Genomic DNA, 20,555 nt, shown 5'->3' with positions numbered 1-20,555 from the left:
GCTTGCCATACTACTGCCACCAAAAAACACCAGCCGCCATAGATAGAAGAAGGAAACAGCCTCCGCCACATTCGAGGTTAAGCCGCCGCCACCTTCGAAGTTAAGCCGCCGCCACCAAACAAACACCCTCCTTTTGGCACTACTCACCCCTCATACTTTCTGTAATAAAAATGCTGAATCAGCAAATCACGTTTTGAAGATGGCCAAAATCTATTGCCTGGGCTGGAGCGGCTGGAGGCTTTGTCCAGTCCTATTGTGAGTCACAGTGACATAGCCAGGACCATGGAGAGAGACCATTGCTGAGGAGGTGGGAATGGCAAGTTCCTGACCAATCAGATGATCCTACATGACGAAGCTGCTCGTAAAGATGCAAGTCTGATGACAAACTCAGGATGATGAGTGAGTGATAGTGTTGTTATTTAATAGCCTGATAGGATATACCTACTGTCAACATTTTCATGTACACTGTTCCTATAGGACGCATTTGATTTTGTTTGGATGGTCCGGAAAGCTGTTTGAAACTGTGTGTTGAAGAGTGCGCCAGTAGACTACCATCATGTAGCAAGCTCTGACAAGGGCTCTAATGACACGAGTATTTGACCTTATAGCCAGGGGTCGTGTTATCACAACGAGCATTGCAGCCTATCAGATTGCTCAATGTCATATTAGCCCTGTAATTGTAACCGCACTTACACTTCAGGGATTGAGTACATTATATTCCATAGTAGCTAAAGCAAAATTTAACCACATTATCTATAACGATATTCATGTTTGGTAATGTCATTATTATGATCCATATATTCCGCTGAGACGAGTGACTGATAAGCAGTTGGCCAGTCGCTCACGCTACGCGCCAGTCTACCTTTTTTATACCCTCGAAATATACCCGCTATCTACGGTAGCTTCTTTATAGTGCATAGTGTGCTTAAATCAATATGAAATTCATGCCCAAATTGTGGAAAATAAGCGTGGACAATATTTAAATAACACGCATAAATAACACGCATAGTTTAGTACATGCGCGTGTACGTGTACTGAGTTTGCGATTCCTCAGGGCCATGTTCAAGCTGAACCCCAATGCAAAGACGTCAAGTTCAAGCTGAATGCCTAAGAGTTCAAACCTCCGAGAGCAAGCTTCTCTCCAGTGGTCACTGCCTCCTCCACACCTCTCTGGTAAATGCAATCATAATTATTATAATTGTGAAATAGCTTTTCCCGAATTTCGAATATCAAAATATGCATACCCCGGCCATAATAATCTGTCTTTGAGCTCGTGCATGCATGAACAATCTGCCATGATGATCTTAGTATTATCATTGTACATGTACGGGATTCATCCCCATCCAGAACTACGAAACTAGCTGGCAAAAAGGACATCTAATTATTATTGCATATTGAGAATGCATTTTCAGTTGGTTGTATAATTGTTACTTAGCAGTGGACTTTATAAATGCTCTGTAGTACTCAAAAGGACAACTCCCCTAGAAGTGTCCTACTGGAATCAATATTAGGAGTTTTCACACTTTTTGTGTTTGGCCAGAGCCATTTGTTTATGCACAAGTCATATTTCTGCCTGACAGGGCCTTTGGGCCGTAGCCTTGGGCCTTGTCTGAAACCATGTTGGAGTCAAAGCTCCGTTCTGCAAATTGTGATTATGCTTATTTATATGCGTTTGTTAATTGTTAGTTCTAATTTGTGGTTTACGTGTCTGTGTCCATGAATAAATATTTGAACATGTCATAAAATGCAATTCATAGGACAGGAATGTTGCCACCAACTAATGTGGGCCCTGTTTTAGTACTCCTATAAAGGCTAGAGTATTGGTTATTGTACGTTTCAATGTACACCCATCAATAGCTTTATCCCAGTTTTAATGTTCACGTTTGCTGCTCTGCCCCGAAAAACGTGAAATGTTGCACCTCACCTGCTACGGTACATGCTAACACTGTATATCACTATACAACCACTTGAATGCAGATAAAGCACAATCACTCTTTTTATTGTCTCCCTAGAAGTTAAGTAGCTAACTGTTCTCTGTTGCACAGGATGAGTGCTGACTCGGCTTTGTTTAAGTCCAAGAGCAAGAAATCAAAGTGGCTCGACTAATGAGTTGTGTCGCGTCAGTTAGTGTGTAGAGTTGTAGTGATCGATACACCTGTACATACGTTTTCTTGCAAGTGCCTACTTAATCTTGTCACTCTATAGGGGTTCTATAAATTATAGAGTACAGTAGTAGTTTCACTGTTTCACTGGAAGTATAATTATGTAGTGCAATAAAGTACGTGTCTATGATTCTACTAAAACTCTTTTCTCAAAAGTTTCAGCCTATAGTCTAGTTTTATTTTATTACTCCCGTTACTTGCTTAGCCAGATTATACATACTATTGTACACTAACACTTGATTATTTGTGTGGGTAGGCACTTCAGTATGTAAGTACGTACATATTGTATACCAGTACATGTGTTGTGTGGTGTCCCTTTATCATAGTTGAGCCATTTTGCATTTAGCCAGTATAAATTATAGCTACTGTTATCATGTGATTTTCTCACCCCTTACTTCCTAAGCCCTCAAACTTCCACTCAGTATGACTATGACCATGTGACTCTTTAACCCCTCAGTTCCCGAGCCCCACCCCTCACTGTCTGACTCGGAAGAGTAGATACACTTTGTATTCTGGGAGAAGGCGTCCACCCTACCCTCGGACAAGACCCCAACCAAGGACCTGAACTTGTTATGAGACTGTTAAATATTATTTTGTCTGTTTTTGTACTATTTTCTGGCAATGTAATTATGTATGTACCACTTCATGTCATCATAATAACTATAATTATATGCGATAAAATTCTGTTGCAACTTAATTTTCTCAACATGATAAAAAGAACATCAATATCGTTATAAACTCATCGCACAATTAAAGAGAAGCAATTAACAAAATAACTAATTAGTGCTTATAGAGAAGAAATGAACAGTTTGAATATAAAGAAATGAATCTGTCAGTCCTCCGGCTACAATGACCTCTCCACTAGGAAGTACTGAGCATGTGCAGCAGTCTCGTGCAGTAGGCAGGTCTCCCACTTTCACCCACCTCCTGGTGTCAGGCTGGTAGAGGTGGATCGATGAACTTGGGTTGACACTGTCGTCCCGTCCACCAACGGCTAATAGTGACCTCCCAATACTGAGAGGAGCTGACCGCACGAGTGGTACTTCCTGTAAGGTCTGCCAGAGAGTGGGTGTGTCCAGGTTGGGAAGGGCCTTTGCAATCAGTTCATTGAGGTCGACGTGGTGCACTGTCTTGGTTGGCATCACAGTGTGATACCACCCTCCCATTAGGTAGAGGGTGTTTCCTATGAGAGTCGATTTCAGTTTTGATCGTGGGTTAGGTAGTGACTGAGCAATGTACCATCTTCTTGATGCCACGTCCAACACCTCCACAGAGGAGAGGGTACGTCCTTTATCATCATACCCACCAGCTACAATGATGTGGTTGTTGAAGGAGACAGCTGTTGAGGAACAACGAGCAATGTTCATTGGTGGGTACGGGTGAGTCCATTCCCCTGATTCAAACACTGCAAGCTGATTGGTGCGTTTGTTGATACTTGGATGACGTCCTCCCACCAGCACTAGTCGATTAGCGAGTGATGTCATAGCGAAAAACTTGGCAGTGTACTCTGGTAGTTTGGTCCATTGATCTTGCTCGAGCTTCATCACTGTACATAAATTATGTCACGATCATTGACTGCAAACCCTCCACCAACATACACCGTGTCACCGATAACAACACTCTGTACCGAGGTACCCATCTTGATTGGCATATCTTTTCCTCTTCTCCATTTCAGAGTGAGTGGAGGTCTCAACTCTCTGGGAGGGGGACCCTGAATAATGAATGAGTGTAATTAGGATAGTGTCTACTAACAAGCGAGTGTTACTTGTAGCAATAATTGCATGCACACTAAATCACTTTCTCTAATTAGCTTAAGAGGCCACGCCCACCAGTCTAATAGAATGTACAGTACGATTATAAGAGATCAAAGCTTCTACTATAGCTCTGCAATAATATAATGGTGCATTTTGTCTCACTTGTCTCTGCTGTTGAATGATGGCGTCTCTCCTGACCAGCTCAGCATCTTTGTGCCCAATTTGTTCCCTGTGTGCCTGTACAGGGGAACGTTGGTGGAAATCAAACACAGACATGAATAACATTAGAGAAAATTCTACAACAGAACGAGAACAAACAACAATTTCTGCTAAAGGAAGTACATAATTATAGGCACACTCAAACGGATGTGTATTTAGCAGCTTAACATGATTTATACAATAGCATCAATTGTTGAGGTATACTACTATTGTTGGAATCTCATCGACACACTTAGCTACATGTACGCAAACAAATATCATCATTGTAGTATAATACTACTCCCTCTTTGTTGCCTCCACTGTGTCAGAGTCGCTTGTCAGTGAAGCATCTAAAGTAAAAGTTAAATCTTCAATAAGGAACTTTTTCCGAATAAAATTTCGGAATCGTACAACACACAAATTGACTTACAAATTATTTGCGGTAAAATGTACAACACTAATTGACTTACAGATGTCCCTGGCAGATGGTCTCCTCCTCATGTCTTCTTGCAAACAACTGTCGATAAGCTTCCTCAACCTGTGTGTGTGAGGGACCTGGGCAACATGGTCTAATCAATCTTCCACAGATTTGACTGTCTTCAGCTTGCAAACGATCTGTACCATAATCGCCCCAAGGGAAAACACATCCACGCTATTATCGTAAGTCTCCTTGTCCAATCGAATAGCCTCGAGAGGTAGATACCCCATACGGTGACCAACGGCCGTGAGGGTGTGGCTAAGCTTGGAGGGATCATATAGCCGTGACATGCCAAAGTCGGAAATCTTTGCAACAGGCACTGGTCGTGTTAGCTTCAGCAAGACGTTATCACCACAGAGGTCACGGTGGATAATCTTCTTGCTGTGAATGTAGGCCAGACCACAAGCCATGTCTTTGGACAGGCTAATTTCACATTCGCTAGTGATAGACTCTTCATCAAGGCCGGAGAAATAGGATCTCAGATTGCAATCCATCAGCTCAACAACGAGGATTGTACCACCTGATTTGGGGTGCTTAGTAGTCGACAAATACAGAACAACGTTTGGGTGCTGGAGTGACTGGAGATACTCACACTCACGATCAAATGCTTTGCTGGCTTCTTCACTTTTGCTGGTTGGGAAACCTGTCTGCATTTCTACAGCCTCGTAAATTAGAAGTTTGACTGCACAAATCTCGCCCTTGTAGCTGCCTTTGAAGACTGCTCCAAATGCACCTTTACCAAGTAGCTCGTCTAGGAAAACAGTTAAATCATCGTTGATCTTCTGGTGATTTTCGTCAACTGTAAAAACATTGTGTGTGTGTGTGTGTGTGTGTGTGTGTGTTTATGAGAGGGACCCGGGTGAATATTATAGTAGCTAGCTAATAAACTAAGCATCATGTATGAGATATGCATTCCTGTGCTGAACTAGTGCTTACCCTCTGACTTCACATCAGTAGGATTGCTTGCATCAGTAGACTGTAGATGATCTCTCTCGATGGTATTAGCTATGTCACTGTGGCCCACGATGGGACTGGACAAAGCTTTGACAACATCTTCCCAGCGTCTCTCCCCATCTTTCAGCCATTCTTTCAAACCCTCCCGATAGCAGTCATCAGGATCATCTCGCCATTTCGTACCAATGCTGTCGATGGTATCCGAGGATATCTCAAGAACCAGCAAGAAGTTTCGCCACTTGATTCGAGCATCAAACGTAGCTATGTATAGTTTTCCTAGATCTGCTATTGTGAGATAGTCAGACATCTTCTCTGTAAAAGATAAGTATGAATGTATAGAGCCAAAAATTGCATCTGAATCATGTACATTGTAATCAGTGCTGTCTGCACTACTCACTGATTAAATCCAGAGACTTTATTCAGATCGCAGCAAGTAGAAAAAACAATACTTGTCGTCTACCAGATCTGCAATAACAATGATGAATCAGCAAATCACGTTTTGAAGCATGACCAAAATCTATTGCCTGGGATGGAGCGAGGGGCTGGAGGCTTTGTCCAGTCCTATTGTGAGCCACAGTGACATAGCCAGGACCATAGCCTGGAGAGAGACCATTGCTGAGGAGGTGGGAATGGCAAGTTCCTGTCCAATCAGATGATCCTACATGACGAAGCTGCTCGTAAAGATGCAAGTCTGATGACAAACTCAGGATGATGAGTGAGTGATAGTGTTGTTATTTAATAGCCTGATAGGATATACCTACTGCCAACATTTTCATGTACACTATTCCTATAGGACGCATTTGATTTTGTTTAGATTGTCCGGAAAGCTGTTTGAAACTTTTAAATAGTATGTTGAAGAGTGCGCCAGTAGACTACCGTCATGTAGCAAGCTCTGACAAGGGCTCTAATGACACAAGTATTTGACCTTATATAGCCAGGGGTCGTGTTATGGTGAAGTTGCTTGAGACTATTATAGCCATTGCCTTGGTTACATGTGCAGTGTTTGAAGACGTGCTTGTGTGTGTACAGTTATTATTGTTAGGCCCTAATTCGTAGTAAGTACTATTCACGTGTTTTCTCCCTACTAGACCTGAGGATTTAATGTGTGCACACGAGATCAACTTTCATGAGATCAACTCCCACGAGATCAATTCTTACCAGAGCAACTTTGCACGAGGTCAATTGTTAGTAGATCAACTCTCATAGAATCAACTTTTCATAGGATCAACTTCATGTGATCAACTCAGTTTTACAAAAAACCGCTACACTTCCAATTTTTACAATTAAGATGCTTGATGGCTGGTAAAATAAATATACTCTCCAGGGTCATGCCTCATGTATTGAAGCAGTCAAACAGTCTTTGTATGGATTCTTCTCTTTTATTTTGCGTCTCTATGGCCGAGATGTAGCTACAAACATGCATGCATGTAGCTCTGAATCTTTGTTTTGGTTGGATGCCATATTAATCGGATGCCTGTTGGATGAATTTTTGCAGCTGCCATTATACTGTTCAGTACTACTACAGGCTGTACGGCTGGATGGGTAAGAATTTGAAACAGCACCTTTAAAGTGTGGGCCATTGACTTGAGTGGGTGTTGGTTATTAGAGGGCCTATAGGATTACATACCATATATAGTAGTTTAACAGGTTGATCAGTTCAGTGGCGCTTATCACGATAGAACGCAGTAACATCATCCTAGCTCTAAGCTCTCTGATGTGATTGAAAGTGAATGTTTCCATTGGTCCAGGTTGTACTACATGTAAGTGCATGAAATAGTCCACTAGCTCGTCACTGTTTGTTGGATGGCAAGCCAGGCTGTTAACAAATGTCAGTGCATAAAATGCCACAGATACCATAAAATGTACGTCTTATTTTCGTGTAGATATACCTCTCAAAGTCTTTCCTATAGCTCTTCTGGAATTCTTGATGATTGAGCCATTGTGAATGAGCGTGCATTGTGCTAAATCTATAGGGGCTTATTACTCAATACCTGCCAATCTCTGGTATGGGCGCACATGCACAATAGTAATTAGCTAAAAAAGTGAGGCCAACACCTTTAAAAAGTTAATCTCTGGATAACAAGATTAGAGTTGATTTGAGTTGATTTCAGGAGTTGAGTTGATCCTATGAAAAGTTGATTCTATGAGAGTTGATCTACTAACAATTGATCTCATGCAAAGTTGATCTGGTAAGAATTGATCTCGTGGGAGTTGATCTCGTGTGAGGCAATCGTTTTAAGACGTGCTTGTGTGTGTACAGTTATTATTGTTTGACCATAATTCGTAGTAAGTACTGTTCACGTGTTTTCTCTCTACTATAGACCTGAGGATTAGTACCAACCAGGTGAGCTGGACTTTGACCCCAACGAGTGCTGACTCGGCTCTGTTTAAGTCCAAGAGCAAGAAATCAAAGTGGCTCGACTAGTGAGTTGTGTCACGTCAGTTAGTGTGTAGAGTTGTAGTGAAGCTTTTCTTATTCTAGTCACTCTATAGAGATTATTATAGAATACAGTCAGGTTAATTAATGGACTTCATAGCGGACCTATGCCACCTCTAGAGTACAGCTATACTGTTTCACTGTATATCTTGAAGTAAGATTATAATCTAGTGCAATAAGATACTATTAGTGTTATGATTCTACTAAAACTCGTTCTCAAAAGTTTCAGCCTATAGTCTAGTTTTATTTTATTGCTCCCGTTACTTGCTGCTTAGCCAGATCATACTATTGTACCGTATAGCGTGTAATTTTCGTGGGGTAAAATATTTGTGGTTTTTGTGGTTGGAGGTCTGACCACGAATATTTTACCCACGTATGAAGCGACCTTGCCTACACTTTACCTGCAGTGCAAGCAGCAACCACGAAAATATTACCCACGAAATGTCTTAATATTGCTGAACCACGAATATTTTGTCCCCTGAAATTACCCGCTATACGGTATAACACTCCTCTGGTTTCTTATTATTTATGTCAACAGCCGAGGGTAGCACTTCAGTGCTCTAGTTCTAATTGTAGATTGACTGATCGATTTGTCTTCTGTACTATTGTTTGATTTTTCCACCCCTCATCTTTTCCGGCCCCCAGTTATGCAGTCATTTTTCAGCCCGGCCAAGTGTTGAGGAGACAAGAAGAGGCACTGAGAATGGAGGTAGAGGTACAGAGTACATTAGCTGGAAAATGCATTTGTGTCATACTTTGTAGAGTCCCTTAAAGTCATTCAAGGTCAGCTATAGTGTGTCCTATTTGAAGGCTAGGTGTGCAATGTACAATCATGTACGACCCCCCCCCACACACACCTTTAGGCCTACTATGCTGCTAAGAAAGAGAGGGGCCTCACGTAAACTGGCCACTCAGTGTGACTATGACCATGTGACTCTTTAACCCCTCAGTTCCCGAGCCCCACCCCTCACTGTCTGACTCGGAAGAGGAGATAGACTTTGTATTCTGGGAGAAGGCGTCCACCCTACCCTCGGACAAGACCCCAACTAAGGACTTGAACTTGTTATGAGACTGTTAAATATTATTTTGTCTGTTTTTGTACTATTTTCTGGCAATGTAATTATGTATGTACCACTTCATGTCATCATAATAACTACCGTATAGCGCGAAATTTTCGAGGCACTTATATTTCGTGGATTAGCCTCTAAAAGCTATTTCGTTGCACAATGTTCGCGGAATGACTGCTTACCGGAAGCCACGCCTTTAAATCTATGCATGCTATAGTAGGTAATTCAATTTTCGTGGACTTAATTTTCGTGTAGGATTCTAACCCACGAAATCCGCGAAAATTAAGCCCCTCGAAAATTTCGCGCTATACGGTATAATTATATGCGATAAAATTCTGTTGCAACTTCAACATTATTATAAATGAATATCAATATCGTTATAAACTCATCGCACAATTAAAGAGAAACAATAATAAAATAACTAATTAGCACTTATAGAGAAAAAATCAACAGTTTCAAATGAATCTGTCCGTCCTCCGGCTACAATGACCTCTCCACTAGGAAGTACTGAGCATGTGCAGCAATATCGTGTAGTAGGCAGGTCTCCCACTTTCACCCACCTCCTGGTGTCAGGCTGGTAGAGGTGGATCGATGAACTTGGGTTGGCTCTGTCTTCCCGCCCACCAATGGCTAATAGTGACCTCCCAATACTGAGAGGAGCTGACCACACGAGTGGTACTTCCTGTAAGGTCTGCCAGAGAGTGGGTGTGTCCAGGTTGGAAAGGACCTTTGCAATGAGTTCATTGAGGTTGACGTGGTGCACTGTCTTGGTTGCCCACCCAGTGTGATCGTACCCTCCCATTAGGTAGAGGATGTTTCCAATGAGAGTCGATTTCAGTACTGATCGTGGGTTAGGTAGTGACTGAGCAATGTACCATCTTCTTGATGCCACGTCCAACACCTCCACAGAGGAGGTAGGTTCTTCATTACGCCCACCAGCTACAATGATGTGGTTGTTGAAGGAGACAACTGTTGAGGAAGAACGAGCAATGTTCATTGGTAGGTACGGGTGAGTCCATTTCCCTGATTCAAACACTGCAAGCTGATTGGTGCGTTTGTTGTTTCTTGGAATGTCTTATGTCATATTTTTGTTGGACTTAATAAAAAAGTTTTTTTTCCGACATGCAAGATAATAATATCAAGATTGCAAAGAGAAACCAACTGTTAAATATTACTTTGTTTGTTCTTGTACGTACCACTTCATGCCATCGTATTAACTATGTACGATGAAATTCTGTTGCAACTTTAGAACATAATAAAAAAATTCATAATTATCGTTAACGCACAATATCAAAGAGAAGCAATTTTTAACAAATTAACTAATTAGCACTTATAGAGAAGAAATCAACAGTTGGAGTATATGCAGTAAACAGTTTTGTCTGTCCTCCGGCTACAATGACCTCTCCACTAGGAACTACTGAGCATGTGCAGCAGTATCGTGCAGTAGGCAGGTCTCCCACTTTCACCCACCTCCTGGTGTCAGGCTGGTAGAGGTGGATCGATGATCTTGGGTTGCGTCTGTCGTCTCGTCCACCAACGGCTAATAGTGACCTCCCAATACTGAGAGGAGCTGACCACATGAGTGGTACTTCCTGTAAGGTCTGCCAGAGAGTGGGTGTGTCCAGGTTCGAATGGGCCTTTGCAATCAGTTCATTGAGGTCGACGTGGTGCACTGTCTTGGTTGCACACCCAGTGTGATCCCACCCTCCCATTAGGTAGAGGGTGTTTCCTATGAGAGTCGATTTAAGTCCTGATCGTGGGTTAGGTAGTGACTGAGCAATGTACCATCTTCTCGATGCCACGTCCAACACCTCCACAGAGGAGGTAGGTTCTTCATTACGCCCACCAGCTACAATGATGTGGTTGTTGAAGGAGACAACTGTTGAGGAAGAACGAGCAATGTTCATTGGTAGGTACGGGTGAGTCCATTTCCCTGATTCAAACACTGCAAGCTGATTGGTGCGTTTGTTGTTTCTTGGATCATGTCCTCCCACCAGCACTAGTCGATTAGCGAGTGATGTCATAGCAAACCACTTGGTGGTGTACCCTGGTAGTTTGGTCCATTGATCTTGCTCGAGCTTTATCACTGTACACCTGTCACGATCATTGTCTGCACTACCTCCACCAACATACACCGTGTCACCGATAACAACACTCTGTACCGAGGTACCCATCTTGATTGGCATGTATTTTCTTCTTCTCCATTTCAGAGTGAGTGGAGGTCTCAACTCTCTGGGAGGGGGACCCTGAATAATGAATGAGTGTAATTAGGATAGTGTCTACTAACAAGCGAGTGTTACTTGTAGCAATAATTGCATGCACACTAAATCACTTTCTCTAATTAGCTTAAGAGGCCACGCCCATCAGTCTAATAGAATGTACAGTACGATTATAAGAGATCAAAGCTTCTACTATAGCTCTGCAATAATATAATGGTGCATTTTGTGTCACCAGTCTCTGCTGTTGAATGATGGCGTCTCTCCTGACCAGCTCAGCATCTTTGTGCTCAGTCTGTTCCCTGTGTGCCTGTACAGGGGAACGTTGGTGGAAATCTTTGAATTAAAACACAGACGTGAATAACATTGTGGAAATTCTACAACAGAACGAGAACAACAATTTCCGCTAAAGGAAGTACATAATTATAGGCACACTCAAACGGATGTGTATTTAGCAGCTTAACATGATTTATACAATAGCATCAATTGTTGAGGTATACTACTATTGTTGGAATCTCATCGACACACTTAGCTACATGTACGCAAACAAATATCATTATTGTAGTATAATACTAGCGTATAAGAGTGTGTGCATTTGGTGACTACTATAATACCTGTAAGAGAGCGGCCCTCTCAACTAGAGCAGCCTCTCTCTGGGAAATGAAATCAGTGATCCTTGACTCTTGTTCATTGAGTTGTCTGTCCTTGTCAGCAATCACACCATCTTTGGTGGCAGCATTAGCACGGACACTATTCAATATCTGTATAAAAAAAGGTTATTAACATGCTAGCTCGTGGAACAAAATAGCTTATAATAAACGAAATAAACTGGTTCTGCTGACCTGTTGCAGTCTAGCCAGCTGAGTATATTTGTCTGCTACTTCCTCATCTTTTTGAACAAGTAGCTCATCTTTTTGTGTCAGAAGTCCGTCTTTTTGATCTAGTTGATCGTCTTTTTGCACAAGAAGTACATCTTTCTCAGTAAGTTGCTCATCTTTCTCAGTAAGTTGTTCATCTTTCTGTACTATTTGCTCATCTTTCCTCTCCAGTATCCTGTCCTTCTGGACCACCTCTCTCTGAGAACAGAGTACAGCATGCAGTGTCAGACCCTTGCACCCACTAGCTCACTAGACTGGACTCACCTGTAGAGCCTCTATCCTCTTCTCCTTTGCCCTGAGGGTCCTGGCAGTCTTCACTCGTGCAATGTCCAGCTGGAGCAGTCCTCCGTCCATCTCCCTCCCCACCTCCTCCAGAGACGAGAGGAGCTCAGCGGTGGTCGGTCTTCTCTCTAGGGTGTTGGCCAGACACTCCCTCACCAGACCAAACAGAGGGTGCTCACGTCCACCCGCCAGACTCCTCTCAAGGAGAGCCGTGTAGGGACCTCGACGCTCAAACTCTGAGCGAGCCAGGAGGTGGTCTGGGTTGTTGGGGTCGCTGTACGTGGGGGCAAGGAGATCTCCTGGAAACACCTAGTCCAATGACACGAGTGGAAGAACATGTGAATACTGACTGTCATGATTGTTTTTATGTATGTCTGTATGTATGGAGAAAAGGAGTGCACGTATATTCACAATCATACATATAAAATGCATTTGCTGAAGGTCAACAATATTAAAGGGGGATCTCCCCAACACATACAACCACACTACTTATAAGGTAATTCACTGCATAAAAGGTCACCAGGAATCTAACCTATGAATATCATTAACTACACACATACTTGTGTGAGTGCAAACAGTTGCAGCACTCCGAAAGAGAAGACGTCCAGACTGGGTCCGTACACACTGTGGCCTCTGTCAGAGAGGGCCTCGGGCGGCATGTACACCAGTGTCCCAGGAAACCTCGTCAGAGTCCTGGCCAGTCGACCAGGCTCCAGATTCACGATACGAGAGTTACCAAAGTCTGTGATCTTGGCTCTCAGAGATGCTGTCAGTGGGACGTTCCTGGCAGTGAGGTCACGATGGACCACGGATTCACGATGCAGGTGGAGCAGCCCTCGAGCCACACAGACCAGAATGTACTGGGTGACAGAGAGGGGGATGTTGGGGGTGGACTCCAGGAGATCGTCCAGACTTGAGTCTAGCCTCTCCATGACCAGAAGGGGCAGTCGAGAGCCAGTAACGAAACACAGCCCAATAAACTGGGTGATGTTGGGGTGACGGATGCGAGCCATGAGTCGACACTCTCGGCGGTAGTTCCCAGCTAGGTTGGCCACTCCACCACGCTCGTCCGTCTCCAGGAGAACCTCGTGGATCTTCTTGGCTGCATACACTTCACCATTGATCATCACCTGTGCATGGAGGCAGTCACACTTGAATAGCTAGCAGATACACTAGAGACAGTGCACAAAAACAGAGCATGCAGTGACTGACCTCTTGAACAGAGCCATAGGAGCCACTTCCTAGAACTCTCTCCTCTCCAAAGTGCTCCACATTCTCCAGCACAAACTCCCTCAAGTTAGCATCATCTCGCAAAGAAAACATTGCTAGTTGACTCAGCTAGCTAGCTAGCGACTCACTCCAGCTTAGTCTCGCGGACCCAGCCTGAAAGAGGTCTGGCCAATTTCACCGTAGAAAGTTGTGTTGACCATGCCACAAATATCATGGCGCTCTAAGTGGCTGATAAGTGTTTGTAGTAAGTTGTGAAACCACACAGCTGCATTACTAGCTAAAAGTAGATTTAATTATGTGGTTTCACACATCTGTCCTCCAACCACTAACCACTTATCAATGCAAACAGCTACTTAGACCGCTGCACAAGTAGCTCATTGTATTTGCCAGACGATAATAATTATATCGGCTGGTCCACGAGACTACTCCAGCTAGCTACAAGATGTACAAGATACGCCCTTTTTCCTATTCCAATGTCCAATCACATGCAATAACAGCTGAATCAGCCAACCACGTGGTCACCCAGCACCCATGGAACATAGAGCAAGTGGCTAACTATTGTCTCAGTGTTAGGTGAAGGCTTTGTCCAGTCCTATAATTTGTAGACCACAGTGACATAGCCAGAACTATGGAGAGAGACCATTGCTGAGGAGGTGGGAATGGCAAGTTCCTGGCCAATCAGATGATCCTACATGACGAAGCTGCTTGTAAAGATGCAAGTCTGATGACAAACTCAGGATGATGAGTGAGTGATAGTGTTGTTATTTAATAGCCTGATAGGATATACCTACTGCCAACATTGTCATGTTCACTGTACCCAAATATTGTATTTGGATGGTCCGGAAAAACTGTTGTAAACTAGTAAATAGTATATGTATGTTGAGGAGCCTACGCATGCGAGGGACTGGCAAACTGCCTATCAGTCACTCGTCTCAGCTGCAACGAGCATTGCAGCCTATCAGATTGCTCAACGTCATATTATCCCTGTAATTGTAACCGCACTTACACTTCAGGGGATTCAATACATTCCATAGTAGCTAAATCTCGTAGCAAAATTTAACCACATTATCTATAATGATATTCATGTTTGGTAGTGTCATAATTATGATCCGTATATTCCGCTGAGACGAGTGACTGATAAGCAGTTGGCTACGCGCCAGTTTACCTTTTTAATACCCTCGAAATATACCCGCTATATACGGTAGCTTCTTTATAGTGCATAGTGTGCTTAAATCAATATGAAATTCATGCCCAAATTGTGGAAAATAAGCGTGGACAATATTTAAATAACACGCATAGTTTAGTACATGCACGTGTACATGTACTGAGTTTGCAATTCCTCAGGGCCATGTTCAAGCTGAACCCCAATGCAAAGACGTCAAGTTCAAGCTGAATGCCTAAGAGTTCAAACCTCCGAGAGCAAGCTTCTCTCCAGTGGTCACTGCCTCCTCCACACCTCCGGTAAATGCAATCATATTATAATTGTGAAATAGCTTTTCCCGAATTTCGAATGTCAAAATGTGCATACCCCAGGCCATAATAATCTGTCTTTGAGCTCGTGCATGCATGAACAATCTGCCATGATGATCTTAGTATTAGCATTGTACATGTACGGGATTGATCCCCATCCAGAACTACGAAACTAGCTGGCAAAAAGGACATCTAATTATTATTGCATATTGAGAATGCATTTTCAGTTGGTTGTATAATTGTTGCTTAGCAGTGGACTTCATAAATGCTCTGTAGTACCCAAAAGGACAACTCCCCTAGAAGTGTCCTACTGGAATCAATATTAGGAGTTTTCACACTTTTTGTGTTTGGCCAGAGCCATTTGTTTATGCACAAGTCATATTTCTGCCTGACAGGGCCTTTGGGCCGTAGCCTTGGGCCTTGTCTGAGACCATGTTGGAGTCAAAGCTCCGTTCTGCAAATTGTGATTATGCTTATTTATATGCGTTTGTTAATTGTTAGTTCTAATTTGTGGTTTACGTGCCTATGTCCATGAATAACTATTTGAACACATCATAAAATGCAATTCATAGGACAGGAATGTTGCCACCAAACCAGTGCTCTGTTTTAGTACTCCTATAAAGGCTAGAGTATTGGTTATTGTACCTGTAGAAACTGTATTATTAGCGCTTACTCGATTATAAGCCCATGCTTAACTGCAAGTTTTTGATTAAGGTCATCTGTATTCCTTCCATTTCTCTCTATAATTTCATGTCATAATTATTATTGAATTTATGATTTTACTAGTTACCCTTATTTCTCTGCACACACACACACACACACACACACACCCGCCCCCTCACTCACCCCTGCCACAGAGACAAGGCGACTATCGAGTCCTCAGCCTCTGCCCTACAGGAGCAAAATAATTCCGTTTCTGCTTGTGTCACCAAACTGGAGGTAAAAGTTTACGTAAGGACTTTGAGAAGGAGCGGAAAAATGAGTACAAAGAGAAGTACCTCTCGCTATTAGGTAAAGGTCCTGTTATTTACTTACAGTTATTATATCGTGTTATGTTAGGTAAGATCTTAGTATTATATTGGAGCATACTAGGTAAAGGTCATCGTGTAGTGTTTTGTAAAACAGTCATCATAATCCTTAGTTTTGCTGTATAGCGGCTCTTGGGCTATCAGAAATGTTCATGGGGTCTAATATTCACGTATCAATGTTAGAAAACCACACCCATCAATAGCTTTATCCCAGTTTTAATGTTCACGTTAGCTGCTCTGCCCCGAAAAACGTGAAATGTTGCACCTCACCTGCTACGGTACATGCTAACACTGTATATCACTATACAACCACTTGAATGCAGATAAAGTATCAGATAAAGTATCACTCTCTTTATTGTCTCCCAAGAACTTAAGTAGCTAGCTGTTCTCTGTTGCACAGGATGAGTGCTGACTCGGCTCTGTTTAAGTCCAAGAGCAAGAAATCAAAGTGGCTCGACTAGTGAGTTGTGTCACGTCAGTTAGTGTGTAGAGTTGCAGTGATCGATACACCTGTACATACGTTTTCTTGTAATTGCCTACTTAATCTTGTCACTCTATAGGGGTTTTATAAATTATAGAGTACAGCTACTGTTTTACTGTTTCACTGGAAGTATAATTATGTAGTGCAATAAAGTACGTGTCTATGATTCTACTAAAACTCCTTTCTCAAAAGTTTCAGCCTATAGTCTAGTTTTATTTTATTACTTGCTTAGCCATACTATTGTACACTACTTACTATTGTATAACACTGTGTGGGTAGGCACTTCATGTGGTGTGTGTGTGGTGTCCCTTTTATCATAGTTGAGCCATTTTGCATTTAGCCAGTATAAATTATAGCTACTGTTATCATGTGATTTTCTCACCCCTTACTTCCTAAGCCCTCAAACTTCCACTCATTACGACTATGATCATGTGACTCTTTAACCCCTCAGTTCCCGAGCCCCACCCCTCACTGTCTGACTCGGAAGAGGAGATAGACCTTGGATTCTGGGAGAAGGCGTCCACCCTACCCTCGGACAAGACCCCAACCAAGGACCTGAACTTGTTATGAGACCGTTAAATATTATTCTGTTTTTGTACTATTTTCTGGCAATGTAATTATGTATGTACCACTTCATGTCATCATAATAACTATAATTATATGCAATAAAATTCTGTTGCAATTACTCAACATGATAAAAATATCAATATCGTTATAAACTCATCACACAATTAAAGAGAAACAATTAACAAAATAACTAATTAGCACTTATAGAGAAGAAATCAACAGTTGGAGTGTATACACCTGTCTCTCCTCCGGCTACAATGACCTCTCCACTAGGAAGTACTGAGCATGTGCAGCTGAGTTGTGCAGTAGGCAGGTCTCCCACTTCCACCCACCTCCTGGTGTCAGGCTGGTAGAGGAGGATCGATGAACTTAGGTGGAATCTGTCGACCTGTCCACCAACGGCTAATAGTGACCTCCCAATACTGAGAGGAGCTGACCACTTGAATGGTACTTCCTGTAAGGTCTGCCAGAGAGTGGGTGTGTCCAGGTTGGAAAGGGCCTTTGCAATGAGTTCATTGAGGTCGACGTGATGCACTGTATTGGTTGCCCCAATGTGATCGAACCCTCCCATTAGGTAGAGTGTGTTTCCTATGAGAGTCGATTTCAGTACTGATCGTGGGTTAGGTAGTGACTGAGCAATGTACCATCTTTTTGATGCCACGTCCAACACCTCCACAGAGGAGGTACGTACTTCATCATCACGCCCACCAGCTACAATGATGTGGTTGTTGAAAGAGACAGCTGTTAAGGAATCACGAGCAATGTTCATTGGTGGGTACGGGTGAGTCCATTCCCCTGATTCAAACACTGCAAGCTGATTGGTGCGTTTGTTGTTTCTTGGATCCTGTCCTCCCACCAGCACTAGTCGATTAGCGAGTGATGTCATAGTGGAGTACTTGGCAGTGTACTCTGGTAGTTCGGTCCATTGATCTTGCTCGAGCTTCATCACTGTACACATGTCACGATCATAGCCTGCATCACCTCCACCAACATGCACCGTGTCACCGATAACAACACTCTGTACCGAGAAGCTCATCTTGATTGGCATGTCTTTTCCTCTCCTCCATTTCAGAGTGAGTGGAGGTCTCAACTCTCTGGAAGGGGGACCCTGAATAATGAATGAGTGTAATTTAGGATAGTGTCTACTAACAAGCGAGTGTTACTTGTAGCAATAATTGCATGCACACTAAATCACTTTCTCTAATTAGCTTAAGAGGACACGCCCACCAGTCTAATAGAATGTATAGTACGATCATAAGATCAAAGCTTCTACTATAGCTCTGTAATAATAATAATAATTGTGTATTTTGTCTCACTTGTCTCTGCTGTTATTCAGAATGATGGCGTCTCTCCTGACCAGCTCAGCATCTTTGTGCTCGATTTGTTCCCTGTGTGCCTGTACAAGGGAATTAAAAAACACAGACATGAATATCATTAGTGGAAATTCTACAGAACAAGAACAAGCAACAATTTTCACAAGGAAGTACATAACACTCAAATGGATGTGATTAAAACATGAGACAGCATCCATGCATGTTAAGGTACAATACTATTGTTGCTGTGGGAATCTCATTATCACACTACATGTACGCACCTTCTTGACTGGTCCAGTGTGTTTTGACTCCCTCTTTGTTGCCTCCACTGTGTCCGAGCCTCTTGTCAGGTAAGCATCTAAAGTAAACAACCAACATTATACAGCGAATATCATTATAGTTACAACGTAAACACATAATTATAATTGACTCACAGATGTCCCTGGCAGATGGTCTCCTCCTCATGTCTTCTTGTAAGCAATTGTCGATAAGCTTCCTCAACCTGTGTGTGAGAGGGATCTGGGCAACATGGAATGATCGATCCTTGGCTGATTTGATCGTCCCCAGCCTGCAAACAATCTGCGTCACAATCGCCCCATAGGAAAACACATCCAAGCTGCTATCGTATTTCTCCTCTTCGAATCGAATAGCCTCGAGAGGTAGATACCCCATACGGTGACCAATGGCTGTGAGGGTGTGGCTAAGCTTGGAGGAATCATATAGCCGTGACATGCCAAAGTCAGAAATCTTTGCAACAGGCACTGATCGTGTTAGCTTCAGCAAGACGTTATCGCCACAGAGGTCACGGTGGATAATCTGCTTGCTGTGAATGTAGGCCAGACCACAAGCCATGTCTTTGATGAGGCTAATTTCACATTCGCTAGTGAGGGACTCTTCATCAAGGCCAGAGAAATAGGATCTCAGATTGTAATCCATTAGCTCAACAACGAGGATTGTACTCCCTGATTTTGGGTGCTTGGCAGTCGACAAAAACTGAACAACGTTTGGGTGCTGGAACGACTTGAGAAAATCACTCTCACGATCAATTGCATTGCTAGCTTCTTCGTTTTTGCCGACAGGAATACTTGCCTGCATCTCCATAGCATCGTGAAGCAGCACTTTGACTGCACATATCTCGCCCTTGTAGCTGCCTTTGAAGACTGCTCCAAATGCACCTTTACCGAGACGCTCGTCTAGGAAAACAGTCAAATCATCATTGATCTTCTGGTGATTTTGGTCAACTGTAAAACATTGTGTGTGTGTGTATGTGTGTGTGTGTGTGTGTGTGTGTGTGTGTGTGTGGGGGGGGGGGGGGGGTGAATATATAGTAGCTAACATCATGTATGAGATATGCATTCCTGTGCTGAACTAGTGCTTACCCTCTGACTTCACATCAGTAGGATTGCTTGCATCAGTAGACTGTAGATGATCTTTCTCGATGGTCTTGGCTATGTGAACGTGGCCCACAATAGGACTTGACAAAGCTTTGACAACATCTTCCCAGCGTCTCTCACCACCTTTCAGCCATTCTTTCAAACCCTCACAGTAGCAGTCATCAGGATCGTCTCTCCATTTCGTACCAATGCTGTCGATAGTATCCAAGGATATTTTAAGAACCAGCAAGAAATTTCGCCACTTGATTCGAGCATCAAACGTAGCTATGTATAGATCACCTAGATCTTCTATTGTGAGATAGTCAGACATCTTCTCTGTAGAGTTTGGAAGCAATGAAATTCTTTAATAGATGTGTGCAATCTCTCTGGCCGGTGCAGTGCAATTTGTATCAAGGCACATCTATAAATCATGTACAGTTAAACAGCTCATTGTCAGCTGTCTGCACTCACTGATAATAATCCAGAGGCCACAGTATTTTCACAACATGATATGAACTGATGCACAGATTTTACTAAACTCGGCCTGGGATCGAGGCTAAGATTTTACTAGCACTACAATTACAATGCAATGTACGTACACGTGTAGCCTCGATTTCAGGCCGGCCTCGAATCGAGGCTACATGTGTACATGCGCAAGCTCAGGGGG

At 42.8% G+C, this 20,555-nt stretch overlaps 3 protein-coding genes and 2 long non-coding RNA genes across 9 annotated transcripts in view; 2 read left to right on the top strand and 3 right to left on the bottom strand.

The window, feature by feature from the left end:
• Positions 1 to 121: 121 nt before the first annotated feature.
• On the top strand, positions 122 to 17,286 carry LOC135352293 (uncharacterized). 2 transcript variants are annotated; one of them, XR_010399728.1, is made up of 5 exons: positions 122 to 399; positions 1,055 to 1,173; positions 15,001 to 15,117; positions 15,984 to 16,137; positions 16,555 to 17,286. It is a non-coding gene; the product is annotated as an uncharacterized LOC135352293 (long non-coding RNA). The 2 variants fall into 2 exon arrangements; XR_010399727.1 differs by lacking the exons at positions 15,001 to 15,117; positions 15,984 to 16,137; positions 16,555 to 17,286 and adding an exon at positions 2,046 to 2,861.
• The window catches only part of LOC135352238 (cyclin-dependent kinase-like 2), a 35,141-nt gene continuing 17,441 nt past the window's right edge, over positions 2,856 to 20,555 (bottom strand). Inside the window, exons 5-7 of one of the 4 annotated variants that reach the window (XM_064551414.1) lie at positions 11,881 to 12,027; positions 11,502 to 11,576; positions 2,856 to 3,873 (exon numbers count right to left, since the gene is read on the bottom strand). In XM_064551414.1, the coding sequence (XP_064407484.1) occupies positions 3,706 to 3,873; positions 11,502 to 11,576; positions 11,881 to 12,027 (390 nt within the window). In that variant the 3' untranslated portion in view covers positions 2,856 to 3,705. Of the gene's footprint in view, positions 3,874 to 4,078; positions 4,154 to 10,337; positions 11,297 to 11,501; positions 11,577 to 11,880; positions 12,028 to 20,555 lie in introns of those variants that run through there. The other 3 variants (XM_064551411.1, XM_064551410.1, XM_064551413.1) reach the window with 3 other exon arrangements.
• Positions 5,557 to 9,122, top strand: LOC135352299 (uncharacterized). Its single transcript, XR_010399735.1, has 3 exons — positions 5,557 to 6,261; positions 7,868 to 7,970; positions 8,629 to 9,122. It is a non-coding gene; the product is annotated as an uncharacterized LOC135352299 (long non-coding RNA).
• On the bottom strand, positions 17,387 to 18,307 carry LOC135352259 (influenza virus NS1A-binding protein-like). The gene has a single exon (XM_064551443.1). It carries the CDS (start codon positions 18,248 to 18,250, stop codon positions 17,393 to 17,395), a length of 858 nt encoding a protein of 285 aa, XP_064407513.1. The 5' UTR covers positions 18,251 to 18,307; the 3' UTR covers positions 17,387 to 17,392.
• On the bottom strand, positions 18,515 to 19,748 carry LOC135343035 (probable serine/threonine-protein kinase kinX). Its single transcript, XM_064539967.1, has 3 exons — positions 18,950 to 19,748; positions 18,797 to 18,873; positions 18,515 to 18,598 (listed from the first exon to the last, which is right to left on the bottom strand). Exons 1-3 carry the CDS (start codon positions 19,614 to 19,616, stop codon positions 18,515 to 18,517), a joined length of 828 nt encoding a protein of 275 aa, XP_064396037.1. The 5' UTR covers positions 19,617 to 19,748.

This window comes from Halichondria panicea, chromosome 1 (genome assembly GCF_963675165.1).
Source record: "Halichondria panicea chromosome 1, odHalPani1.1, whole genome shotgun sequence".
In the NCBI taxonomy this organism is placed as follows: Eukaryota; Metazoa; Porifera; class Demospongiae; order Suberitida; family Halichondriidae; genus Halichondria; species Halichondria panicea.
Note: the sequence above shows the minus strand (reverse complement) of the source record. Positions and strands in the feature narration are given on the sequence as shown.

Coding starts and splice junctions, on each gene's coding strand:
- LOC135352259 (XM_064551443.1), bottom strand. CDS start 18,250: ATGCCAATCAAGATGAGCTTCTCGGTACAGAGTGTTGTTATCGGTGAC.
- LOC135343035 (XM_064539967.1), bottom strand. CDS start 19,616: ATGGAGATGCAGGCAAGTATTCCTGTCGGCAAAAACGAAGAAGCTAGC. Junction 18,874..18,949: donor ACCATCTGCCAGGGACATCT/GTGAGTCAATTA, acceptor TGTTTACTTTAG/ATGCTTACCTGACAAGAGGC. Junction 18,599..18,796: donor ACACTGGACCAGTCAAGAAG/GTGCGTACATGT, acceptor TCCCTTGTACAG/GCACACAGGGAACAAATCGA.